General features: G+C 45.0%; 2 protein-coding genes across 4 annotated transcripts; one reads left to right on the top strand and one right to left on the bottom strand.

The window, feature by feature from the left end:
- The first annotated feature begins 37 nt into the window (after positions 1-37).
- On the top strand, positions 38-12,777 carry LOC134160552 (meteorin-like protein). Of its 3 annotated transcripts, XM_062612658.1 has the most exons (6): positions 38-1,076; positions 1,850-2,619; positions 3,420-3,636; positions 3,721-3,829; positions 4,458-4,517; positions 6,951-12,777. In XM_062612658.1, the coding sequence occupies exons 2-6, from the start codon at positions 2,285-2,287 to the stop codon at positions 7,265-7,267; spliced, it is 1,038 nt and encodes a 345-aa protein (XP_062468642.1). In that variant the 5' UTR covers positions 38-1,076; positions 1,850-2,284; the 3' UTR covers positions 7,268-12,777. The 3 variants fall into 3 exon arrangements, with proteins under 3 accessions (XP_062468642.1, XP_062468644.1, XP_062468641.1); XM_062612660.1 differs by having other exon boundaries at positions 1,850-1,946; positions 3,420-3,829; XM_062612657.1 differs by lacking the exon at positions 38-1,076 and having other exon boundaries at positions 3,420-3,829.
- TRIM25 (tripartite motif containing 25) lies at positions 12,440-22,168 on the bottom strand. Its single transcript, XM_062612656.1, is given in 10 exon segments — positions 12,440-15,977; positions 16,650-16,745; positions 17,107-17,133; positions 17,796-17,841; positions 17,843-17,862; positions 18,256-18,333; positions 19,084-19,240; positions 19,705-19,938; positions 20,375-20,470; positions 21,486-22,168. Coding segments are annotated over 10 exon segments (1,860 nt in total). The 5' UTR covers positions 22,059-22,168; the 3' UTR covers positions 12,440-15,444.
- Positions 22,169-25,277: the final 3,109 nt, after the last annotated feature.

Here is a 25,277-nt window from a genome sequence, read left to right as displayed (position 1 = left end):
ATGTGAGTTTTCAGGCCTGTAACAACAGTGATGATAGCTGCAGTATGATCAGCTTGGTCATCTTGAGATCAGGGTTGTATCTTGTTGGAACACTGCAGCCATGCTTGTGCCTGAGATTTCTGCCACAAAGTCCAAGCATTTCAAACCTTGGATACATGGAAAAATTTCTAGACAACATGGGAATGTCATCCAGAGGTAAAACTAATACTGTTGGTAACCTACAACGTCTTGGCAGCTGCTTGCCCACTTCTGGTCTATCCTCCTCAAGGTATTCACCCCTGGGGAAAAGCTGAGTTTGTGTGGCTTTACAATGGTTATGTTTAAAAGGGTTTTAAAACCCCACACTTCTCTAGTGAGATGAAATGCCTACATGGTTCCTGCTCCCTGATGTTGTCAGTAATTTGGGATCTTAAAACAGTTTGTGATGCAGTCTGTATTTAGTCTAAGCAGGGGAACTGCCTGCAACTTTCTTATCTTTAAAGAGCAATTTCTGGATAGGAGTTTGAACAGGAGATGATTTGGCATTCTGGGATGTTGAAACTGGAGGCGGGAGGGCTGCAGAGAGTGCAAGTCAGCAAAATCCACAGGGGGCTTTCCAGGGAAAGGGGAAATGCTGCTGGAAGAGGTTCAGAGATCAAGTGGCTCAGTGCTTTCTCCTGAGGCAGCAGATGGGGTGGTTTGGGCTTTTGGAAGTGAATAAATCCTCCTACAGGGCCACTTTATCATAGTGTCACTTCCCTCCCCAGCCCTTTCCTCTGTTCCCCAATCTCATTTACACAAAAGAGAGAACAGGCTCTGGCCTTTTAGCTTTGGCATTATGCCATGATCCAGCCTTTTGCAGGCTGTTTGTGTGCTGTTTTCCATTCAAGCTGGGGTCAGAGCATAGACATTCAGCAGGGTTTTCTTTAGATGAGGAAGGCAATAGTTTCACAGCTTTGAGGATCACTGGCAGTAATGTTAATCAAGATTGAGGTTTAATATCTTTTTAACTGTTTTTAGACTGTTGGAGTGAAGCCTGCACAGCACCAACTTGAGCCAGGCTTTAGCCTAAAGTTGCATGGGAAGTCACACTACAGGTATGTGTGGGGAAGAACATGAAAAAACACAGTCCAGACTGAAGTTCCATGTCTGTCTTTGGGTAATGATTTACAGAACAGAGCTTCGTAACTCACAAAGAGTTATAAAGCAGGTATGTTTATTGCGGTGCCGGGTGCAAGGGGGATCACTCCTCCTAAGTCGCACACGGGGAGCTCAACAAGCTGGGTATTTATTATGCACAAACGTATCTGATATTCATCAGATTTCACAAGCATAGGAGGAGATTATTCCAATTACTTCCCAAAACTCATTAATGCCATTCCCTCTGCGCCTGCGCGTTGTCACCTGGTGATCTCGGGCCAGGGTCTTCTGGATGAAGTAAGAGGTCTTCCTCACCATGCACTTTTCATCCTTGGCACAGTTTCCCCAGCTGGCAACCTCAAGTCTCATAGAGACTAGCTGAAACGGGTTCTTGTCAGACATTCATCCTCTTGAGGGAAAAGGGTCCCGATTTTAAACAATGTGTTTCAGTTACCTATTCTATTCTGAGTTACAGTTTAACCACAAGACTAGCAAGAACAAGAACATAGCTGTTCCCTATACTAAGTTAAGACAATCAATACATATCAATCTTAACCCTTTCCTTAGTCTGTTACTATTCCTCGCATCAGTAATATAAGCAAAAGTGTGAACTATTTGGTGAATTTAAAGTGAAGTGGTTGTGTGGGGGCCCAAGTCAGGTTTGTGGGATCCAGCGTTAGACCTTGAGACTCTGATTTCAGGATGTCTCTTCTACCCAGTGTCTTTTCAGGAAAAGCCCTCACTGCAGAAAAGCAATGGAGGAACCGCTTCCCATCCCTTCCCTTGCGCATCTGTGGGCAATGTGAGAACCCGCTGCTAACCACAAGGTAACAGATGGCCGGAGCATCCCGGTGCCCATGGAACAATGTCGCATGGGTCCCGGCATGTGCCCCGGCAGCGCCCAGCGCCATTGTCCCAGCCGGCCGTGAAATCCCGATTCCACGCCGAGGAGCTGCTGCAAGGAGCCTCTCCGGCTCTGACCTGCCAGCGAGCAGCTCCCTGTGTCCCTATGGAAATAGGGAGAGAGCAATGCATATAGAAATGTCATTATTGGTAGGCTTTTGGCGTGGTAATTGCAGCGCCTTGTGCGCGGACCCCTGAAAGGTCATCGTGACAGCAAAAGTTAAGCCATTGAGTCTCCATCAGTCATTCAGCGTTGGCTTTGATGGTGTCGATACCATCAAGTGCCGTGAGGACCCACTGTGAGTCGCTTTGTGGAGGCGAAGGGGGGCTGCGTGGCCCTGGGATGGAGGCGGGCGGTGGCCAGGCCTCCCCCTCCCCTCGGCGGCCCGGCGGGTGTCCGTGTGTCTGTCCCATCCCATCCCCTCCTCTCCCCTCAGGCGCTTATAGCCCGGCCTGCGCCCGCCCGCGCCTCTCTGTGCCCGCCATGGCGGCGGCGCGGGGCCCGCCCGCCCTCATCGCCCTGCGGCTGCTGCTGCTGCTGCTGGCGGGCGGCGGGCAGCGAGCGGGCCGGGCCGACCGCTGCAGCTGGAGGGGCAGGTAGGGGGGGAGCGGAGGGGGACGGCAATGGAGGGGGGCACCGGACCCGACCCTTTAACCGGGGCGGGCGGCTCCATCTTCAGGGTGTCCCGGCTGCCCTCAGGGACCAGCGGGTTGCAGCAGGGGAGGGCGGGCGGCAGCTCCGCCTCGCCGGAGGGTTTTCTCTGACAGCAGAGCACTTACCAGAGCTTTAGCTGAAATCATATCCCTTCCCTCTGCGTTTTGCATTTTTCCTTTTAATAGATTTAGTCTTCGTCAGTAAGCAAAGTAACTTTCCTGAAGGCAGTGGTAGTGCACCATCGTGAGCGAGAGCTGAGGAGCAGCGGCAGCCCCACCTGCTTTCATTAGAAACGTTTTCTTGATGAATTCTTACTGAAAACGCTAAAAATAATTTAGAAACGTAGGGTTTTAAATAATTTTGTCAGAGGTAACAGTGCTGCCTGTGTTCGGGGGCTCTCAGCCCCACACACCTACAGGTAGGACTGTGAGGAGCTCCGTGCTGTCACATAAGGAAGTTCGTTGCTATTTGGCAGAGAGAAGCTGCCCTCTGTCATCTCTCTGGATGCTGCGGGCATCCAAGCATAGATTTGCAGGCAGAAGGGGCTGAGGCTCCTTTTCCACCCAGCCTGGCGCAGCACCGAGTGTGAGCAGAGCCCCCCGCTGCCCTGCAGCCCAGCTGGAGGAGGTTTTAGCTCGTCACTAGGACAGAGTCAGAGCTGGGAGCAGGAGCTGTGGCTCTGGCAGCCGTCAGGGTTGTTGTGCCTGTGGCTGGTGATGGACTCCTGGTCTTGTCTTGGCAGCGGTTTGAGCTGGGAGCCCCGTTCCCGCGCGGTGGAGCAGGTTCATCTGCGCTGCACTGAGGGTTCCCTGGAGTGGATGTACCCCGCACGAGCCCTGCGTGTCGTTCTGGAGCCCAACCTCTCCAGTGCCCGCCACACCACTGTCTGCATCAAGCCTGCCAGTGACTTCCAGGGTGCCAGCATCTATGTGGAACGTGCTGGGCAGCTGCATCTGGTGGTGAGCGAGGCAGAAGGGGCTCAACCCCACCACGTGTCTTGCTTCAGTGCCCACACGCCACGACGGGTGGCCCTCTTCCTGCAGGCCAGCCCGCAGAGGGACATCAGCCGCCGGATGGCCAGCTTCCAGTATGAGCTGCTGAGCAACCAGAGCGCTGCGAGCCCCGACTTCAAAAAGATGGCACTGGTCGAAGGTAAGAGCAGGGTCAGCCTCAGGGTGACGGTGCTGGGGCAGATCCAAGGTGGCATCCAATATCCATTCACCTTGCCTATGTGGTGCTGGTGAAAGGAGATGTTTTGGGATGAGGGGTTTGTCACTGCAAGGGAGGTCCTTCTGATTTCCACTGTGAGGGCACCCTGTAGGCATGGGAGGGAATGCTGCAGTGTAAAGAGAAACTCTGTCTCTCTATTAACAACCATCTGGGTCCTGGATGTAGGCACTGTGATCATGGGTGTCTTCAGCCCCTGGCAGTACCATCACTGAGAACACCTGAGTAGATGCAGGGACCCTAAATATGATATTCAGAAGGGATTTAAATTCATCAAGGCCTCAAATGGTCAGTGGAACTTAAAATGATCTCTTGGAAATGGGACTAGCCATCTAAATTGCTTGGAACTGCATATACCTTTCTTTCCTATTCTTACACCAACAACATCCTTTCTTTGCTCTATTTATATTACATAACAAGAATTTTGGTTTGCAGCTGATCATAATGCTCTTAAACCAGGTAGTTCTGTCCTATTTCCTCTTGTAATGCACCAGTCCTTCAGCAGTGAGACACAGTATAGTATTACCAGTAACCAACTGTTGTTTTTTTCTAGCTATGTGCCGTCCTTGTGACAACATGGAGCTTCTCATGGCCATTTGCAGCAGTGACTTTGGTAAGCTGAACAAGTGAAAGTTTTTCTATCTTTAATTATGCATTGATTATTTGGATTTATTTGCTTCTTAAATAATACAGCATCATGACGATGCTCTATGATCTGAGAAAGATCACTAGCTTTCACTAGTGTGAAAAAGAAGTGGAATGGGGGGGAAATGAAACCCAGAAGGAACAAGCTTTGTTTCAAGGTCCTCATTTCCTGCAGGCAGAAAGATTGTGTTCTAAAAAGAACCTGAAAGTAATTTACAGGTGTGCTGCTGGTTCTCAAATAGAGCAAAGTTACATTTGTTTGGACATGCATACACACGTGTTCTATGTGCTTGGTATGTTCCTTTTTATTCCCTTCATCCCCCAGTGATGAATATGCCCACTCTCTTTCCTCACAATTTACATACTTCCTAGTTCTTCTACAGGGGTAGTGAATTGTTTGTAATTTAGCTAAGGATTTCAGGTGGTTTAAACTTCCTTCAGTGATATACTGGTTAGGTTTTAGGCCTTATGACAAAACAAAGCAGATAATATTCCATAATAAGATAGTGATTTGATGGGACATTAATAACTTTTTATGTTTTGTTTACTTAATAATGCAATATATTTTTTTCTTTTGATTATGGTTTGTTCATTATGTTCCCATAGCTTTGCACATGAAAATTTGTACCTCTTTGATTATGTCCAATAGCTAAAGCTGTAGCGCTGCGTCTCCACATGGCCACAATTATAGTGCTGTAAATGTATCTACATAAAGAAATAAAACTGTGAACTATATTTACCCTTATTCAGTGTTTAAAAAACCACACAAATTCCTGCTTTCCTACTAGGGGTTGCCATACTTGAAGGCTACCGATAAAATCAAATGCTGACATCCTGGTGCTAATACAAATACAAATACAGAGTGTAGAACATGCTTCTGTAGAGTGCTCCTCAGCTGGCAGTTTTTCTTTCTCTTCTAAATTAATTGATGCAATCCAGCACATTGCTGCTTCTTGATGAAGTTGTCAGTTCCCATGCAAGGTGCTGTCCCTCTGCACTGCCTGAAAGACCAGAGACTGACAGATGTGGAGGCCCAGGCACACAATGGGGGACACTTACATTTGCAGCACCAACAGAGCAGAAGAAATAGCCCTTTGAACCAGTTCTATTTATGACCTGACTTCCTTGCCCTGTGCTCACAAATCGCTATCATCAACTTTTTTGATTAGAGAAAATAGCTACTAATGAAAGTGTAAATGACACTGGGAGTGAATAGGAGCTTTATAGTTATTCATAAGATGGGGATCTACAGTCACTAGGCCCTGAGCAGTGCAGGAGCAACATGGAGCACCAGGAACAAGGGCATTATGGCTTGTCAATAGACTTGGCTGCATCTGATTAAAGCTGGTCACACAAAGAGGGAGATAGAGAGCAGAGACATCTGTTACACAGAATTCTGGATTCCCTTGGAAATTGGGTTAAATGAGGACATTCTCAGAAACTCCAGAAATAAGCTTTTTCTGCCTCTTAGGTTGTTGACTTCTCTGTACCTGAATAAAAGAGCGTGTAGCAGAAGTGTGGTGATGTTCCCATTGCATCGGTAACTTATTTGCTCAAGAGCTCTTGGCTCAAATGGTGGCATATTTCTGAGCCTTTCTGGATAAGGCATTGAAATTAATTCAGTTAGTAGAAGAAGAATTGATTGCTGTGAAAAAATGGGGGTGATGAGAATGAGAGAGATGGCTTCAGAACAGCAAACATCTGTCAGATGGGATGTTTCATTCTCCATGTGGCTGATGCAAGGGAAGCTTTCAGTCAGGAAGACTATGGCTTGTTAGGCTTTCATTCCCAAGATAATTCTGGGAGAAGGAGGTACATGCATGATGTGTGATTTTTAAATAAGGCTTCAGATAAAGTTGCTTTAAGAGTTCTGCATGTTGTCAGTCATCTCCCAAAGTGTCTTTTGGTGGATGGATGACATTTGAGGGAGGGAAAAAAGTGCCAAACCTTTAAATGAAAAATGTTGAACAAACTCTGGGATCACCCTGTGCTACTGCTGTCAAAGGAAAAGCTTCAGAGTCCCCTGGAGACAGGAAGGAGGTAGCCTGTGACAGTCATTGTCTTGGAACATAGACTGAATAAAACAAATCCCTGAGCTAACCTTTTTCATGTGCTTTTTCATCCTTTACTGCTACTCTGCATTACCAAACAAGTTACATGCTTCTTTCTCAGATAGATGATTTGAGTAGTCACAAATCATGCTTCCAAGCACCTGGCCTGTTTGTGTAAGGATTCTCTGTGTACAGGATGCAGTGTAAGCTCAGAAATACATCCACCTTTAGGTGGTAGGTGTACAAACTGCAAAACAACTGTTTCTCCAGTTGTTTCATTCAGTGAGCTCCTAGTACCTGAACTGCTTACCTGCTGCTCCATAACCAACTCCTGTCTTCTTCACATCTAGTGGTGAAAGGATCTATCCGAAATGTTTCCCACGATTCAGAGAACCACATGTCACAGGTTGATGTCAGCGTCCACAAAGTCTACAGGCAGAAAAACAGGATTTTCCAGCAGGATGAAGCAAGTGGTGAATGGCGAGGCCCTATCCGGACCCTGCTGCAATGCAAGGTGAAGAAGGGAGGTGGAGATTTCCTTTTCACTGGAAATGAACACTTTGGTGAAGCTTGGCTGGGCTGTGCTCCTCGGTTTAAAGATTTCATGTTCATTTACTGGGCTGCAAGGGAAAGAGGAGCCAACCCATGTGAGTTCCAGCTCAACTGAAGGGAGTGACACCGGAGTTGAGACTTCAGAAATTTCAGCCCAGTTTTTGATACCGAGTCTGAAGTAGATTACACCCAAAGACTAAAGCTAACAATTTCACCAAAACTGGGGCCTGGAGAATCTCCTGAAGATAATGGCTCTGTGAGCGCTGTAAACTTTGACTTTTAGTCCACATTTTCATTAGTTTCATTAGTTTCTTCTTTGCATCTTCTTGACATCCCAAAGTAACTCTGAATTTTGAAAAGGTTGTCTTTTGTTGTGGTTAGAAAGCAGCCTGTGCTCAGTATTATAAAATTCTCTCAACATCTTTTGCTCCGCGTACATGCTGTGTGCTTTTTCTCTAGATTTTTTTCTCTTTTCTCCCATATCTACTTGATTTCCTTTCTTATTTCTTTTGGTTTTACTCTTTAATGAATGTTAACTCTAGTTGTAGCCTTAGTTACTAAACCTTCAGGCAGTTGGCAGGTTTGCTAGGTTTTTTGCCTGCTGTGGGTTAGCAGAGAGATTAACTAACCCTCTGGGGCCCAGTCACAGCTGAAGTAATTCTGCAGCACCCTGTTGATTTCTGCACAGTTGACAGCATCTGATTTTGCTCCATGCAGACAGGCCAGTGAGGGATACTGCACTTTAGCCAATGGGAACACTAACACTGTACTGTTCCTGTAAAAGTCAGTTGGAGAAACTCTCTAAGACTCAATGTGGAGTTTCAGAAAGCAGCATTCTTTGTTGCAGCACTTGGGCGCAAATGTGAATCACTTCGCAAAGGTGAGCGTGCCTGATAATTGCCAACAGCAGCTACATGTATTTAGCATCCTCATGCGTATTCATAGCTTTTCCAGGAACTAATTGTAGTATTTGCATCCTAATTACACATGTGCTTTCTTGCTGAGTGGGGGTCTTTGGTGGTCGTCCATAGTCTTCCTCACTGTGTTTACTGAATGACCTCAGGGCTTGCTCATGCTTGCAAGGTCCTAGTGCTGAGTTAGCATTTGGTATGTTCTTGCTTCTGTTCTGTTCCAGTCTCGCTCCACGCTGGGCGCCACTTTGCTGTCTTGAAGGCTGGCATCCTTTGCCTCATTTACATCATCTTAGTTGTTATCAGTTCCATGATGTTCCTTCCCCCATCAGCTGAACATTCCTTTCTCTCTACGTGTTAGTAAGTTAGAATGGTTTGGTTTATTCTACTATGTTAAAGGCACACACGCTATTGTTAGTTTAAGATTTAAGGTTACAGTACCGCTGCCATATGAGAAAAGGTGTTTGGGAAGTGCATTGAAATAATCAGTTTTGGTTGTAGTGTTGTCTGCATGAGAACGTAATGCTGGGTATTCCTAGTGCAGGCCCCACAACTAATTCTAGGTGCTGATTACTGCACATCAGGAAAAACCTGAGCAAACTGGCCATTGCAAAGTATTGAAGGATATCTGGATATTCAGGTTTTGAGAGCTGGAAATCAATGCCACACTTAAGGTTTTTAAATGGTTTACTCTTTTTTGGTTGGTATTTACACTCTAAATATGACATAAAATATATTATTTTGGTATAGATCAAAGGTACTGAATTTCTTCCTGATTTGTATATTTGTATGTGTCAGACTTGTGTTGGGTTTTGTCTTTCATAGAGGCTAAGCCACTTCTTACAGCATTAATGTCATAGTTGATATTTGCTTTTGTAGAGCATCATCCATTTTAAATAATGTGTTCTTTTTAGAACAAGCAAGTAGTTTTGTGAAAGTATGGTTGAAAAACTAAAATAACCCAGTGTGAAATGAAACAACATACTTAAACCCACATGTGATCTGGTGATTTAATCCACAGCTCTGTGGGCTTGTCAGCCTTGCACTGAGCAACCTGAAATCCTTGCAATCAATGAGAACAATGAGAGCTTGTTAGAGATCTTGGATGTTGGATATATTACTTCTAGTTGAGTGCAATCTCCCTGTATGGCATAGAGTTGAGATAGTAGTGGCACCTGAATTTCTCCAAGTGGTTGGGTAAAAAGCTTTTCTGGAGAAAATATTTTTGTTTTCATTTGTTTAAGAAAAGAAATTAAGTCAGAAATATTCTTTTTCTGGGGAAAACACACAATTTATAGAGGGCCCACACTCAAAAAAAGTCCTGCTGTGCTAAAGTCAGTGTTAACTTTGAGTGCTGTGCTGCTGCTATTTACATTTCGTGCAAATCTTGCAACATCAAGACTGAGGACGTTTAGATACAAACATGAGTCAACTGGGGCAAAGAGGTCAGTGTTTCTGTTGGGATAAGGTTGTAAACTTGAATCAGTGCAAGAGCAGTAAACGAGTTGAAAAGTAACATAAAATCGGGTCATACACTGTAATTTCAGTGACTTTTGTTAGTGTGACAAGGTAGACAGCCATTGTCACAGCAAGGAGCTGTGGTTAGGTCAGGGCAGCATCAGTGTTTCACATACAGAGAGTTGAGGCAGGAAGAGGAGTTCTTGGTGGAATTTGGGTGACAGCTTTCATTAGTGCTGACTTCAAGATAGAACCAGGCTTAGTATGGGGCAGGGGAGACCTAAGTTTTAGTCAAAACACATTTGTGAGCAACTGCAAGCAAACAAGTCATCTTCTTTCTTTACTGTAGTTGAATTTAACCCAATTAATTATCTTTACTGAGGAAAGCATGTTGAACATTTTCCCTCTGGCACTGCAAGCTTCAGTCTTTCAGCCTCTTCCAGGAAGGAGGTGCAGCCTTTTCCATAATCCTTCTGATCTGTAACATTTCATAAAGTAGCAGGGCTTTTTATGCACTTAATCATTTGTTCTTTGTTGGACTTGTGCCTGATGTGTCCATCAGAAAATCAAAAGAGGTATAGTACGTTTCCCCCACTCACTGAAAGACAAAAAAGCCACAAGAATCTGTAATAAGACTTTGACTGACTGGACCAACACCGTGAAGTAAAGGTTTGTGAATGAACACTGCAAGCTAAGTCTTCCTGACTGATTTGAATGAGGTTTCCCCTGCTTATGGCAGAGTGAATTTGTCCCTTTTTTGAGTGCAGCTGGTCTTTCCCTTGTGTCTATCTTGCTTTTTCTGTGCTGTTGCAAATGCTCTGAATTTTCAACACGCTGTTCTGGAGGAAATTAGTTACATGAATACAGGGTTATTCCCTCTGTCATTCACTCCCTTTCTCTAATCCTATTATTATTTTTAAGGTAAATGTTTCAGTATTTTTCACTGCAATGTAAGCTCAACTTTTGTCTCAGACAAAAGGATAAGAACCTTGTTTGTACAACCAAGTAGGACAATAAGCTTTCTGTTCCAGTACAAAATGGCAAAGTCGTGGCCTTCAGAGACCTTAAGGGTTCTAGTGGGAAGGCACAGGAACGATGAGACAAAGTCTTGAAACTGGGGGCTTGTGCTGAGCTTTCCCCCTGACTCACGTATCTCATACCTTCTGCTATCAGTGAGGGAGCACATGTGGTAACACCTCTCATGAGAGCTCATTCTGCACTGAGATTTGTATGCTTAATACGGGAAGAGGAATAGTTTTTTCTCTGCTCTTGACCAAGAGTCTATCTTTTCTCCCTTTTTAATGATCTTGATCTCACTCTGTTGAAATTTAGCAAAGCTTCCAAAATAGTCCTGGGAAGTCAGAGTTCAGAATACTTACAGTTTTCCTAAATGCTTTTCTTCATTTCAGAGTGATGAGTTTTGGTTTCAGTGGTCTGCAGTGATCATTTAGAGAGGTGTAATTTGTGCTCCTATAACTTATACAGTCATAGTTAACATTTATCATTTTGTCTCAAGATATAAGCTGGGGGGAAAACCTAACCCTAAAGCAAAAACCCCCTTTCTTTCTCTACCAAGAGCTACTTTATTTTTAAAATGGAATGGAGGAGCTGTAAAAAGTACACATTCTTTTCTTACATTGAAAAACATTGAGGAGTTTAATACAGACACAGACATAATGCAACTGACTCACCTCCTTAACGTCCTGTTGAACTAATATAGGATCAAGAGTTGCTCAGGATGGTATTTTCACCTAAATTATCTGCCTCTTTTCAATTAGCTTTTATTATTTTAATGGTGGTTCCTCCCACCCTCACACTGAGCTTTGGCTGGACTCACATAATTGCCTATATTTTATGTAAATGGAATTGTTACACCGTAAAATGATATACAAATGTGTCTGCCACACAGAGTCCAGTAAATGGTGTGAATAAACCCATTATTTTCAATGTAACAGCATCTGATAGCAGCCTGGGAAACACTGGGCTGACAGATGTGAGCCCATGACAAGGCCTGCAAAAAAACCTGAATGAGGAGCACTCTGACAGACCAGCATTAATTGACTTTTGAAATAACTCCTTTTTTTTCACAGTTCTACTTGGCTGAGCGAGATTCACAAATTGCTGTCTTGAACTTCTTAATGGCACAAAATAGCTGCCAATGAAAGCCTAAATGACATGGACGTTGAATAGGAGTTATACAACGACCACACCATGACATGTTTTTAACTGACATATTATTTGAGAAGTTGCAGCTACTCAACTGGGAGGCAGTCAGGAAGGGGGAAGAGGTGGGAAGGAGTTTGAGAACTGGGTATAGAAACAGCATCTGTTAAACTCTAGACAAATATGGGTTTAAGTTAGGAAGAGAAACAAGTCTTAGGAAACATCCTGATAAACATTTTCACATGCATTCCTAGAGAGTATAATTTGGAGTCCAGGTCTGTTGTTCCTTCTGCTGTGAAAATCAAGCAGAAATTACATTAGCAAGTAAGAAAACAGACCCTGTGTGAGCGATGAGCATTGCTGACCTCTCTGGGTTTCAGGACCTGCTCAAGACCCAGGCTGTAGTCACAGTCAGGTTTATGCAGACTCAAAATACTTGTTTGTCTTTCTTCAGAAACTGAGGCCAAATGCTGGCAGATCTAATTGACCTCTTAGACAGGTAGTTAGTAAAGATGAGGACTATTTTTTCTTCCCCTAGTTTTTGTGCTGCCTGCCATGCTGATCAAACAATACTGTTGCCTGACTCTGGGAACTCCAGAGTTACACCACAGCCTAAGCAGCTCTCTCTTCCCCAGTTCTCATACAAGTCAGTGAGTTATGCAGTAAAACCCCTGTTATTTGTACACTGTGGCATCTTTATTTCTGCCTTCCTTACTGCTTTCTTCAGTTCTCAGCACAGAACGAAACATTTAGAGTTAGGGTTTACTATGAGTATTTATTGAATTCAGAGTACAACTATTAATTCACGTTAGAGCTAAAAAGATCAACAGCTTCTACAACAGTTACAGGCACAGTCATAGAACAGATGGCATAAACTCTGTCTGTGGCCCTCATAAGGATGTCTAGCTGACACATCTACGTGAACTAACATATAGTATACTTACTGAAGTATATGTGTATATATGAAGTACATAGCTGATATATCAGTACAATCAACAGGTCTATAATTGCATAAGCATTTATTTTTCTATACTGCAGTACATCACTGTTGTGTCTCATTGAAGAAAAGATTAAATTTAAACAGATCACTGTATTTTGTGGGCAAGCATTTCTCCATTTACTCTAGCTTGTATGTTAATATGCAAATCATTATAAATCTCATGGCTTCATTAATACCAGGATTAGGGTTTTTTTCTAGACTAACAGGAGTATAATTAAAATATATGCTTGAATCTATATCTTGTTTAAAACCAGGACAGCTTACATAGTTACTAGCAGAGTAATAACACTTCACTTGTGCTGAAGAGGCTTTTGAACCATTCATTATTTATCATGTTGTAGCTAATGTTTCTAATGTTAATCATCCCCATTTCCATATATCCAAGATATCCAAAGCTAACCAAAGTAAGTTTTCAGGAGTGCAGTGATTCAGTTATTCATTTCTCATTTAATTCCAAATCAACAGAACCTTGTTCCATCATTTCCAGTGATTCACAGCACAAGAGAAAACAAAAAGGAGCATCGGGAATACAGCATCAGGCTTGGTTCACTGCCTGTGGTAATCCAAAACCCCTCTTGTGTTATGTGCTGTTGGTCATACACGAAGACCACATTTAAAGAATCCCACCTTGTCCAGCATGGCAGAATAAAAGCTGCTCTTAACTTCGCTGGAGTATCACTCCAGAGTATGGCTAAAAAAGCTCATAGACTTAGAGTTTATCATTAACACCCCTTAAAAGTCAAGAAGCAAGCAACAGGAAATGTGGACTTTCTCCACTGCAGAAACCATCAGAGCACGTTTTTCCTCATGGCCAAGGAGACAGAGTGCTCTTCCAGGACCCTGCTGAGGGATCTGCAGCACTGTGCCACAGCCAAGCAGCTGAAGGGACAGGATTTCTCAGAGGAAACTGCTCTTGTCCCTCACTGCTGAAAAACTGGAAGTTCAGGGAAAAAGGTTTTGCATTCATTGCTGGCTCGTATCAGTGCACATCCTCCTCCCACACCTTTTGAAGTGTTCTGCTTCGTTTTAGTGCTGGGTGTGCTTTGGAAAGCTGAGACCCTTGAGATAGTACAACTACTCCAAAGACAGCCCTGGCACTTTCAGGTCCATCACCAGTTCCATATCCTATTCTGGCCAAAGAAAGGATGGGCAAAAGGAAGCAACTCATCAGATTCCTGCTATCCTTGACAAAGTACTAAGAGTTTACAAACCAAGTAAAAATAGAGACACCAAACCTGAATTCCTGCAAGTCTCTCTCTAAAGTACTTTGGCTAATGTGAAATGGACAGGAGTTCTGAGCTTCCTAACAAGTCCCTTCCAAACTGCCAGCAGTAGCTTTATGTTCTATTTCACCAGGTCCCATAAGGGGAAGTTTTACAAATCAGAGTCCAAGAATACTCTGCTTCAAGAATGTTCTTCCTGGGCTACTGTAAGAAATAAGAGCTAGCATAGTAAGTCCAGAGGCATCAACAAGATACAGGCCCAGTAACTATGAGATCCAAATACCTTGCTTGCCTACTGATTCTTTTAAAGTCATAAGAAGTGCAGATTCTTCTGTACATGGTGAGGACTTCTGAAAACGTACCACAACCCAAAGCAAGGAACACCAGGAGAATTAAAAATCCATCCCAGGGGGAATGGATGGGTATTCTCCTTTGTTCTAATTCCCTGTATGTTTTAGAAGACCCACTTATCTGCCCATAGGCTTCATGCAGAGAAGAAGCAGCATTTTCTAGGTAGTGTGCACACTGTCTTGAGGCTCCTCCAGTCAGAGTCCCAATAACATGTAGAAAATCCAGTTTCTACCATATGAACAACTGAAGATACACCAGCAGAGAATATCCCACCTCACAAAGAGGAAAGACACACAGGAGACCCTGCTTTAAGTGAACAGCACATTTGTGCTCCCTATGCAAGCCAAAAATGCTCTCCCTGAACTCCTCAGCACACAAAAAAAAAACAGAACTGAAGAGCCTTCAGTGTGAAGATCTGAAGCATGTGCTGGCTCAGAACATGAGACAGAATGCTTCAACCCACAAACTGCATTATCACAGGGCACAGGCTACTGCTCTGCAGGATGTCTTCCTGAAGATTCTCTGGCATATTCCCAGTCTCAGAGTTGATGCTGATGGTACTTCCTGGTGATTCTGACACGATTTCTTCCCTGTCAAGTCTAGAATCTCTGCATTTCCATTCTGATGAGATTTTATAACTTAGTGTCATAAAACTGTAACTTACTTAACAGCTCAGCCTGTGCCATCTCATGGATTCATACACCAGAACATGTGTATTGCAAATCCTGACTATGGGCAACAGTCTGAGGACAGAGAAAAAGGCAACACCGAGATCTGCCTCAAAGCTTGGAACCTGAATTTGTCAAGGAATTCTTCCTGTTTCTTTCTCAAAGGGGTTATTGCTACCTGTGAAACACATTTAGATCTGAAAACTAATTCTGGGGATCCTTTACAACAAGCCACAAAAGTCACAGCAGCTACTGAAGACATTTAACAACAATTTATATCTTTTTAGAAGGACAATCAAGGTCTTTTCAAAACCTTTCATCCCAGTTTTTACTATCATCATTTTACTGTATCACTATCTAACTACTTCAGCAATTTAGACCAAAGAATCAGCAGATTTCCCAAACTGCTTAAAAGACCTAATAATTTTCATTCCTTAGACTGAGATACACAAAGAGCTGCTACAGGCCTGATTATCTGCATGGAAGTACTTAGGCAAACTTAATTAAGATATGAGACCTTACTCTTTTAGTTGGCAGAGAGTCAGAACAGTGCCACTGGAAAATAACCAGAAGGCAGGGTACAGGGCTTCAGTAAACTCGGTTTTGTATTTATAGATCAAGTTATGCTTCTCCCCCACAGCCAAGAAAATCACAAACCCTGCCTCGCAGTGGAGCAGCACACCAATCTTGGTAGCCTTTGTATTGGGTAAGCACTTTTCAACATCATTATGCCAGGACGATATTTTGTTATTAAACCACTCAATACACCAAGAACGGCTGTTCCGGCCCAGGCGGCTCTCCGGCCCGTTCCGCTCCATGCTGCCATAGCAGATGCCAATGCCACAGAAGTTGTTCTGTTGCATTTCCACTTCCCAGTAGTGAACGCCTCTCTTGAAGGACTGGAACCCCAGCACTTGGTAACAATCAGTGAAGCGCTGAGGGAGCTGGTTATACTTCATGGGGGTGTCTGAGACAGACATCTTGGTGTGTCTGTCAGACAGAATCACTTTGTTATGAGCTGTGTTGTAATCCAGCGTGACGTTAGCAGCATCTGCAATGGCATGAATGATGTGAAGGTACTGAAGAACAAAATATTCTTATTTATACTGTCCTGCCTAGGCACTTGTTCCTATGTGTGTTTATCTCCCTGCTCTGCTCTCCTCCACAGTGCAGGCAGTTCTTAGGTACACGGTAACAGCTACTGGGATCAGCTGCAAGTCTGTGTTAGAAAGCAGGCAAATGGAGGGCAAGTTTTCTTTATTCCTTCATCTTCATGGGATTCCTTTGCCACCCAGATACATGGTGGCAGAAGAAGGGGATTGCTGATATGGCAGTGAAAGGTACAGTATCTTAAGCAAGCCATCATGGGCGCCCATGAAAGCCTGAATTTTGTTTCAAAGGAAAATCCAGTGCATTACCTCATGTTTCTAGGCCACCCTAATGCAGTCATTCTGGGGGAAACCATTACTGAGAAAATTTGATTTACCTTTGTAAAGATACATGAATACTGAAGATAAAATTGATTCACCTGGCAAAAGAACCACTTAGAAACCTCTTGCCCCCTTTTACTCCCCAGATTTCCTTCATTTGTAACAGCCAGTTGATAACCTCCTAAGCTAACCAAAACCCCCCAGAAGTGCTTTTGTCAGGTAACTACAGAGGCCACATAACCCCAGATCTTTAAGTAGCTCATCTTTAAGTAGCATAACATTGGGTGTCTTACACTGCAAAAGCTCCTCTCTGGATTTCTTCAGGAAGATGTCAAGAAGCTCTTTAACTTGGACGGCAGCTGCAGCAGTTGGTGTTCCCGTGGCTGGTGCTGTGCCAACAGGAGAAAAGAGAGTTTGGTGTTGGGAAGAAACCCTGCATATTTCGCACACCATCCCAGGCACACTCAGCTGGAGTGGGCCTCTAGAGGTTATCTGGTTTAGCCTCCTGCTCCACAGAGCATTAACTTCAGTATTAGCTCAGGTTGCTCAATCCCTTGTCAAGCTTTGAAAACCCCCTGTTGTCTAGGCAACCTCTTTCAGTGCTTGATCGCTCTCACAGTGGCTAGTAAGAGACTTCTCAGAGCAAGAGTTGAACTTCTGCTTAATACACCAATACTAGTGACCATCTGCTTACCATTGTAAGAGCAGTCAGTGGAAATTAGAGTAAGTGTGCTCAAAGTTTGGACTCACCAGCTTTAGCAGGTTTCTTTTTCTCCTCTGTAGGGGAAAATAAAAAGAGTGAACTGTGAGTTCTACTGAGACTGAGAAGTCACTGATAGACTATGCCTGCTGTAACACCATCATCATGACTCTTGTGAAGCTGCAGCAGTAGATAAAGCTGACAGTCCAGCATGTTGAAGCCATGTTTCCCATATTGGAAAGCTACTCGTAAAGCACAACCTACTATTTGCTTCCTACTTCACAAGGTTATAAGCCTGGAAGGAGCTTCAACTCTTCTTCAGGATGTAGTCTGTTAGGGTAAGTAGTAGTAAGTCTGTTCATGAGGCACATAGACTATTCCTTTAATTTTTGCAGCAGAACTTCTAATGCAACAAGAGCTATGCATCCATTCAACTGCAGCATCCCCAACAGACCCTACCGAGTGCTCCACATCCAGAACTTGTGAATGGGAAGTACCATGTGTCAGGAGCTCAGTGGAAGGAACAGAAGTAGTTTCTTGGGTTTATTTCAAAAAGAGAATATGGAGTATCTTCCAAACAGGCTGAGTGCCACATTAGTATCAGCATCTGGACAAAACAACACTGGAAGGCCCCAGTATAACCTGTCATGAAGACCGTCTCCATCCACCCAACCTTAGACCATAGGCAAGACATAGCCAGTAAGAGGTTTGAGTAAGGCTGCTATTAATCACCACTTACTGCTGTCTGCCTCCCCTGGCAAAGTGGCTTGGGTCTGCTGAGGGGTTGTTCTCTTTGTGGGTATGCTCTTGGGACAGGAGGAAAGGAAAAGAAGAGACCATGAGCAGCCCATAAGCAGGATTCAGTACACACAAATCCATCAAACAAGCCAACAGATGTGTAGTACAAATGAAAAACACCCTGTCAGAACCAGAGGCTGGGGAGGCTCAGCTCTGCTTTACAGGCCACGCTGACCACCACCACCATCACACACCAAGGGTATGTGCACTATTGTATACGTGCAGCTTGTGCTTTACAGCTCTCAGTAACAGCCCAAACACCCTCCCCTTCTCCTGACAAAGTGCTCACTACATATTATCACTGCCTCACCACAAAAGCAAACAGCTCTTGGGTAACTCCCTGAATTGTTATCTGATGGTAAAACCACAGTTAGGAGGGGATGATGTTCTTTAGTACTTACGCGGTCCTGCAGGCTTTTTTACGTTTTTGTTTCGAGGAGCCCCAGGAGGGGCCTTAGTTTTTCCAGGTGTTTCTCCTGCTGCAACAGTGATATTTCACATTATGGTTTGTATTGCCAGGAACAGTAAGGCATTAGCAAAGACATTTTTCAATCTTATTTTTCAGTTATGTGAATAGAACTTAAGCGATGCTTGGCAGAGCTGGAAACTGCATAGAAAACACCCACGTCCCAGTCCAAAAGATACATTTGCTTTACCAGGTAAGTAGGGCTTTGTTCTTACACAATCAGCATCTTTACAGTTGGGTAACCACCATCTTATCACTGTGTTTTATCTCTCCCCTCAAATCCACATTCTAACTGCATCCAACCCTGCTATGTAATAGAAGCATAAGTTATTGTAAGAAATAAAGGCTGAGCTATGCCAGAAGGGCAGAGTACCATGATACTCATCAGCTTATAGATGAAAGTGAAGAGACACTGGCACATTTTTTCTCCTAGTTTAGCCCAGACTGTAGTAGTTTTGTGTGGAAATAGAGGACCACAGAATTTGGAAGACACACTATCTTACCTGACTGTATTTGCTGCACTGGGTTTTGGGTGGGGTTTTTTTTTAGGTTTCTGTGGGGGTTTTTTAATTCTGTTTAGATTATTCCTGTGTAACGTTATCTAGGTGTTCCTGCTCTGGCAGGGGGATTGGACTAGATGATCTTTTGAGGTCCCTTCCAATCTCCAGCATACTGTGATACTGTGATACTGTGAAGGAGGAAGATCCCTCATTTAAGCTCAAAACCAAGGCAGGAAATGCCACTTTGCCCAGTGATACAGTACCTTCCACATTTTTCTCCTCAGATGGCATCACTGAAAGTTTCACAGTGTCTTTAAGGTTAACGGCAGACTGGTAAGAGGACTGTATCATGTTTTGGTCTATTTCAACCACAGGAACAAAAGCATCTTTTATTGATGTTTTTTGTAGTGCTGTTGCTCTCTGAAATGACAACCGTAAATCTCATGCATACATAGGAAAGTACAACCAAGTTAGTTTAAATGGGGTGAGGTTGTGCAAAGGAGCAAAGGCTACAGCCAGGCACGACCCATGGCAAAATTTCAGCAGCAACCACATGTATTGTTTCTTAACTGATACCTGAAAGAGCTATCAGACAATGTCACAGCACAGAGCTGCAACAGCTCATGGGGATGATCTCTCACTCATCTGGCGCTGCTGCTTGCAGCAGAGGTGGTGGCTGAATTGGGGGAAGCTACCAGACACCATTTCAGCCCTCCTTCATCAGTGTTTGTGTACTTTTCAGTACACCTGTTTATAGCAGGTTCTGGCACATGTCTGCATTACTGTTTGTAACTGTTCTGGAGAGCAGGACTACCACAGCAGGGTTCTGTTATTCTGCATTCTAGAAACATAAAGGATTGGATTCACATTTAAAGACATATTACCTTCAAAAACAGAAGGTCATCAACTTCAGTCAGTGCCATCTCAATCTGATCAGAGAGAGTCTGAATTTCATTCTTCTTACTTCCCAGAATGCCATAAATATATTCAAACTTACTTGAAACTCTGTTTTCTTCATCTGCAACTGCTTTCAAGATCTGAATTTCTCTTTCTTCAATTAAAGCTTTAATTTCTGAAAACTTACTTAGGATCATATCCTTCTGTTTGGAAATTGTCTCCTGGAGCAGACAAAAACAGACACTGGTTTCAAAAGCACAATTTGTGGACAAGGTACTGCTTACTACTACCACAGGAAAGCCTCTGAGGAACACATAGGCTTCAATTACTTGAAACAAGCAACAGAAAACCTCTGTTTCTATGTAGTTTAGAAAGAAAGCTCCTTTACTCCCAAGAATTTAGGAGAATTCTGGGTCTCCATACCCCAGCCATGGGGCAGTGGCCAGGCTGTGCTGTTGAGTGGTTACCAGCATCAGAATGCAGCTATGCCGTGCTCTCCCATGGAGCTGCCTGGCTCTGCCAGAACACCCCCTTTCTGTTCCTGCCAATGCAACCTCAGTACTACAGCCGTTGTCCCAAGGGTACAAGCATGAATGACATGCAGTTGCCAGTGTGTGCCAACCAACCTGACAGCATTTTGAACAGTTACCCACTTACAGCAGCTTGGCCTTGGTTCATTCTCAAAGTGTTCATTGCCCGAGTAGCTTTTTCATTCTGATTATACAGCTCTGTGAGTCTCTTCTTCAGTGCCGCCTGCAATAGGATAGATCAGGAAGTATTTCAGAGAAGCAATTGCTATGTCTGCTCTGTCAGGTCATGCTTATTGGGGTAAGAATCATTTCTGCAGGAAGTTTTAAATCACCATTGTAAGCATTTAGTACTATTGGTTTTAAACCTACTGCTTCTTAAACCTTAGGGGATGCAAAAGCACTCTCCCAAATAAGTGTGGCTTGTGGAGCCTGCACCCTCCCCACAGCTCCACCTCTCCCAACAGCAGGATGCATGCTGTTGACTCACTCGACACGGACCAAGTGCTTTTACCAGCACAGCAGTTCTCAGTGCCAAGAATATACTTCACATTAGCTCTCAGGCTGGACTTTAGTTCAAGATGCTGCTAAGCCAAATCAGGAGGATTTCTGAGAACAAGCAGGATACATGCTTGCTGAACAGCTGTGAGGTTAGCCATGTAAACTTTTCAGGCATGCATCTACCCTCTGATTTTTAGCTGCATTCTAAGACAGGAAGGTCACATTTCCTGCCCTTCCACTCCATGGAGAACCTCCTCCTGGCTTTTATCTGGGAGGATATTATTTTTATACTAGAGCTCTCCCTTGGCTGCTTTTGTAATTGTTTGTTTCTTAAGAATATACACAGTAAGGCCACACAGTGACCCCCATGCAGCAAGCAGCAGAGGGGCTCAGCGTTGGGGGGACACCCACAGGGGTGGCCTCGCCACAGCCCAGCCCAAACCAGGAACTGGCCCTCAACTCTGTGACAGCGCCTTCCCAGATCCTGGGAGCACCGTCTTGGAGAGAGGAGGAACACACAAGGAATGACTGAAGATATACTGTAGCACGCTTTGGAGGGCTGATAACAGTTTGCCAAGGCCAGGCACGAGATTTACAGTCCAAGTCTTGGTCCAGCCTCCCCCCTGCGTACCAGAGCCCATGACCAGCACCCAGGGTTCCACCAGGCCCTCGGGGACCAGAGCTCCCCTCTGGTCCCTCTCCCAGAGCCCCCGAAGGAGCCGGCTGCCCCCACCGTTCACCTCGGCACTGGCTTTGGCCAGCTCCAGGGGGCTGGTGTTGCACAACTTGTGTCCGAGGAGGCAGAGGGAGCAGATGCAGCTGCCGTGCTGGCTGCAGAAGAACTCGAAGAGCTTGTTGTGCTGCGGGCACTTGCGCTGCTGCAGGTCGCGCAGCGGCGGGCAGAGCTGGTGGTCGCGGAAGGCCCGGCTCTCCTGGTGCGGCCGCAGATGCTCTTCGCAGAAGGACGCGGTGCAGGTGAGGCAGGTCCGCACGGCGGGTGCCTGCAGGCAGGTGTCGCAGAGCACAGGGCCCTCTTCCTTCTCCTCCTCCTTCTCTTCCTCGGCCTCGGTGCAGCCCTGGAGCTGCTGCACCAGCCGGCACAGCACCGTGTTCTTCTGCAGCTGCGGGCGGCCCATGAAAGTAGCCCGGCACTGCGGGCAGCTGAAGTTCTCCGACACCCCGGCCCAAAAGCGCTGCAGGCAGGAGGCGCAGAAGTTGTGCCCGCAGGGTACGGTCACGGGGCTGCTGAAGAGGCAGAGGCAGATGGAGCAGGTCAGTTCTTCCTCCAGCACTGACAATCCCGACTCCGCCATGGCCGCGGCTGCTGCTACCACAATCGAAACTTGGGCAGGAGCTTTCCCGGTATCTACGCGGCCCGTCCCCGCCCCGATGGGAGGGACGGCAGCCCCGGGCCTGGCCGAGCTGCCGCCGGGGACCCACCCACCCAAGGAACGGTGACGCTTCTCATCGCCGCCCCGGAGCGCACCCCCGGCCGCCTTCACGCCCCCGCCTCCAGTCCTCGGAGCCCCTTCAGTACAGCCCCGCTGCTGCGGCCTCGTTCACCGCTGCCACGTGTGACCCCGACGGCCACCGCGCTCAGCCCGAGCTGCCGCCAGCCCCGGCTGCGTTCCTGCGAGTACCGGGCTGGGGAAGAGCAAATAAGCTGTTGTTTGTGAAGCACGCAGGTCAATGCACTGTGAGCGTGGAAACCATCTGAACGGAGGGTACTTGCTCAATTTTTCTCTTTTTCCCCTCAGTCTAACTGTTGAATAATTGCTGTTTCTAGCAGGAACACTGGATGCTGAATAGCCATGTGTGCAAATACTCTGTCTTAACGAACCTGACTCCAAATTCTTCCAATGACCTCCTCATGCTCCCTCATCTGCCCTGATCTCTGATGTCGCAGGGACTTCTTCAGTGCCTTTCACACTTGCCAATAGATGAAATGGAGTAGCCTGGCACAAAGCCTGTGAGCCCTCCACCAAGAATTTAAGCAGTCTGGTGGTCTGCAGCAGAGGAAGCCATCTGCTCTTAACTCCATTTCCAGTGGCCAAAGGACACCTTGTGGAGAACTGCTGATGTTCCTTGTAATGTCGTAAAGAAGGTATTTGCAGGCAGTTGCGGGGGTTCTACATTGGCATTAGCTCTCAGAGACTTCAAAAAAATGTTCAGGAATCATATAAAGCACTTGAAAGGGGCTTTTGTGGTTTGTCTGTTATAAGTACCGCATTGCAAGAAATTCCTAGCCACTTAGTTTAGAGGAGTAAATTAAATCTGAACAGTCACTGTAAACCTACATCATACAGGTAACATTGACTTCTGCCTGTACCAACAATGTGCTCCAGGCTGGTAATCCTCATTCAGGGTGAACTATGGAGGGGTTGGTGTCCTGGACTCTGAATCATAGCTTAGTCATGGGGCAACAGGAGACAACGAGCTGGGGTTAACAGAGGGGAGGCAGAGTTCAGGGGTTGGTGTGTGAGCTGCAGGAGGGTGGCCGGTTTAGATGGGTGCAGCTCCACTTAGTTACAGCACTGTTGGGATATGCAGCTCAGGACCCTGTAACCGCTGTCAGAGGAGATGGAAACACCGAAGGGTGCCTGAGAGGCGGTGGCTGACAGTGACTGCAGAGGACAGTACTCACCAGGAAGTGTGTTACCAAAGATGTGACCAAAGAGCAGCTGTTAACATTTACAATTGTTATTCTTCTGTAGGTGAACAAAGCACTTCTTCCTGGGCTTCATCACTGTCCTCTTCCAAAGGCTCAGCACTGCATTTTCTGCAGCACTCACCTCATGCCTACTGATGCAGACAAAGGTATGCAAATGTAAAGGGTAAATACACACCCTCACAGTGGTAGCTTTTTGCTTCTGGAACAGAACACGAGGTGTTTAGAGCTCAGATGAGCAATTTTTCTGTTCTGAATAAGCCTAACCATTCCTGCAGTCTAAAAACCAATGCTTAGCATTAAAAACTAGTGAAGAATTTTACCATTTAAATAGCTACTGAAGTTGCTGCTCTCTTTGCCTCCTTTCAATTCCTTAAGAACTTCTTCACGTGGTTCTGAACTGAATCTAACCCTTTGCCCACATACTGGGTATTCAAAGTGCCACTCGGAGCTTGAGCAGGAAGTTGGAAGTACAGTAGAACTATTCCTCGTGTACACATGGCAGAGCAAACATGGAGGCAGGTTTTCTGATAGTTTGACTTTTTTGGATTTAATATGCAGTGGTACAATATTCCTATCAAAATGAGAATTCCAAATTCCTTCACATGCATGTTCTGTCCTTTTCCGCATCTCCCCCATTTAGGCCTTGGGTGGATGGGTGTGACAGGGAGGGTGCTCAGCCAGCTCCCTCAGGCTGCACATAATTCAATTTGATGTAAATTGTGCACTGAAGCAGTAGTTTCACCCAAACTTGCTAACAATGGATAAATAAACCTCAGGATTTTATCTTTATAACATCCTCTTTTGTGGGTATATTTGTTTTCAAGCATCATCTGTTCCTTACAGCCAGAGGGACTCTATCCATTTAACATGTAGCCAAAACATTGTGGGCAGTGGAACAAGAGGCAAATCCTGCTCTCAAGTGTTGTGAAATCCTTGCATATTTAGCTTTTGCAATTTCATCAGAATTCAAAACTAACAGTTTCCTTTAGGGGAAAAAAAAAGTCTCTCCATTAATCCCATCTGCCTCAGCACGACAGTGCTACACTTCTGGAATTTGCTTTTTGTCCAGTTTGCAAGAATGGCCACACATGAATCTGCTCTAAAAAGCAAATTCTGGCACAAAATAACAGCAACTAAAGAGAACTGCAATACACACATTGGTTTTACTGATATAAAAATGATTCCTTCACAAGAGATTTTAATAGGGGCAGTGTGATGGCATGCAATGTTTGAATATAGTCACTATATGTGCATTATATAGCGCACTTATCGGAGCACGTGTCAGCTAAACCATAATGGACAATTTTCCAGGTGTTTTTAGCTAGGGCTTTGGGTTTTTTTTTTTCCATGTCTTCTGTTTAAGACTCAACTGCCTGGGACAGGGATCATCTTAAACTGTAAGAGTTGCCAAGATGACAATGTGATGGCTTGGATGTGCTCATACTTGCATGTCAGGGAAGTGCACTGCCACCGCCTGGCGACCCATTCCGCTACTGCAGAGGAAAGAGGAAAGGCAGCACAGAAACTTCAGCACTTAAAGGGCAAAAGGGTTTGCTTTAAAACAAACAAGAGTTTCCGAGCCTAAACAGATTAACCCACCAGACACAATTTTGCCAGTGATTCCTGTTATATTTTCTGGTTCTGACATTACTAATACCATTTATCTAACTCTCAAAATTACAGAAGCTTGAAACCCGTATGTTCTGGTAAGCCCTGGAAATAACTGCAAGGTCATGGCATGTGTATCATATTCTGCAGCTGCAGAGATGTGCACATCAACATCTATATTTCATTGTTATGTGTTGGTTTTAGCTATCCTTACAGCAAGCTACCTCTGTGCGCAGTTATTTGGCTCTAACCA

The sequence above is a fragment of the Pezoporus occidentalis genome, unplaced genomic scaffold (genome assembly GCF_034315485.1).
Source record: "Pezoporus occidentalis ecotype Australia unplaced genomic scaffold, CSIRO_AGI_Poc_V1 ctg160, whole genome shotgun sequence".
Taxonomy (NCBI): Eukaryota; Metazoa; Chordata; class Aves; order Psittaciformes; family Psittacidae; genus Pezoporus; species Pezoporus occidentalis.
The sequence above is the reverse complement of the archived record's forward strand: the minus strand, read 5'-3'. Positions and strand labels throughout refer to the sequence as shown.

Coding starts and splice junctions, on each gene's coding strand:
- LOC134160552 (XM_062612657.1), top strand. CDS start 2,285: ATGGTGTCGATACCATCAAGTGCCGTGAGGACCCACTGTGAGTCGCTT. Junction 2,620..3,419: donor CGCTGCAGCTGGAGGGGCAG/GTAGGGGGGGAG, acceptor TTGTCTTGGCAG/CGGTTTGAGCTGGGAGCCCC. Junction 4,518..6,950: donor CATTTGCAGCAGTGACTTTG/GTAAGCTGAACA, acceptor CTTCACATCTAG/TGGTGAAAGGATCTATCCGA.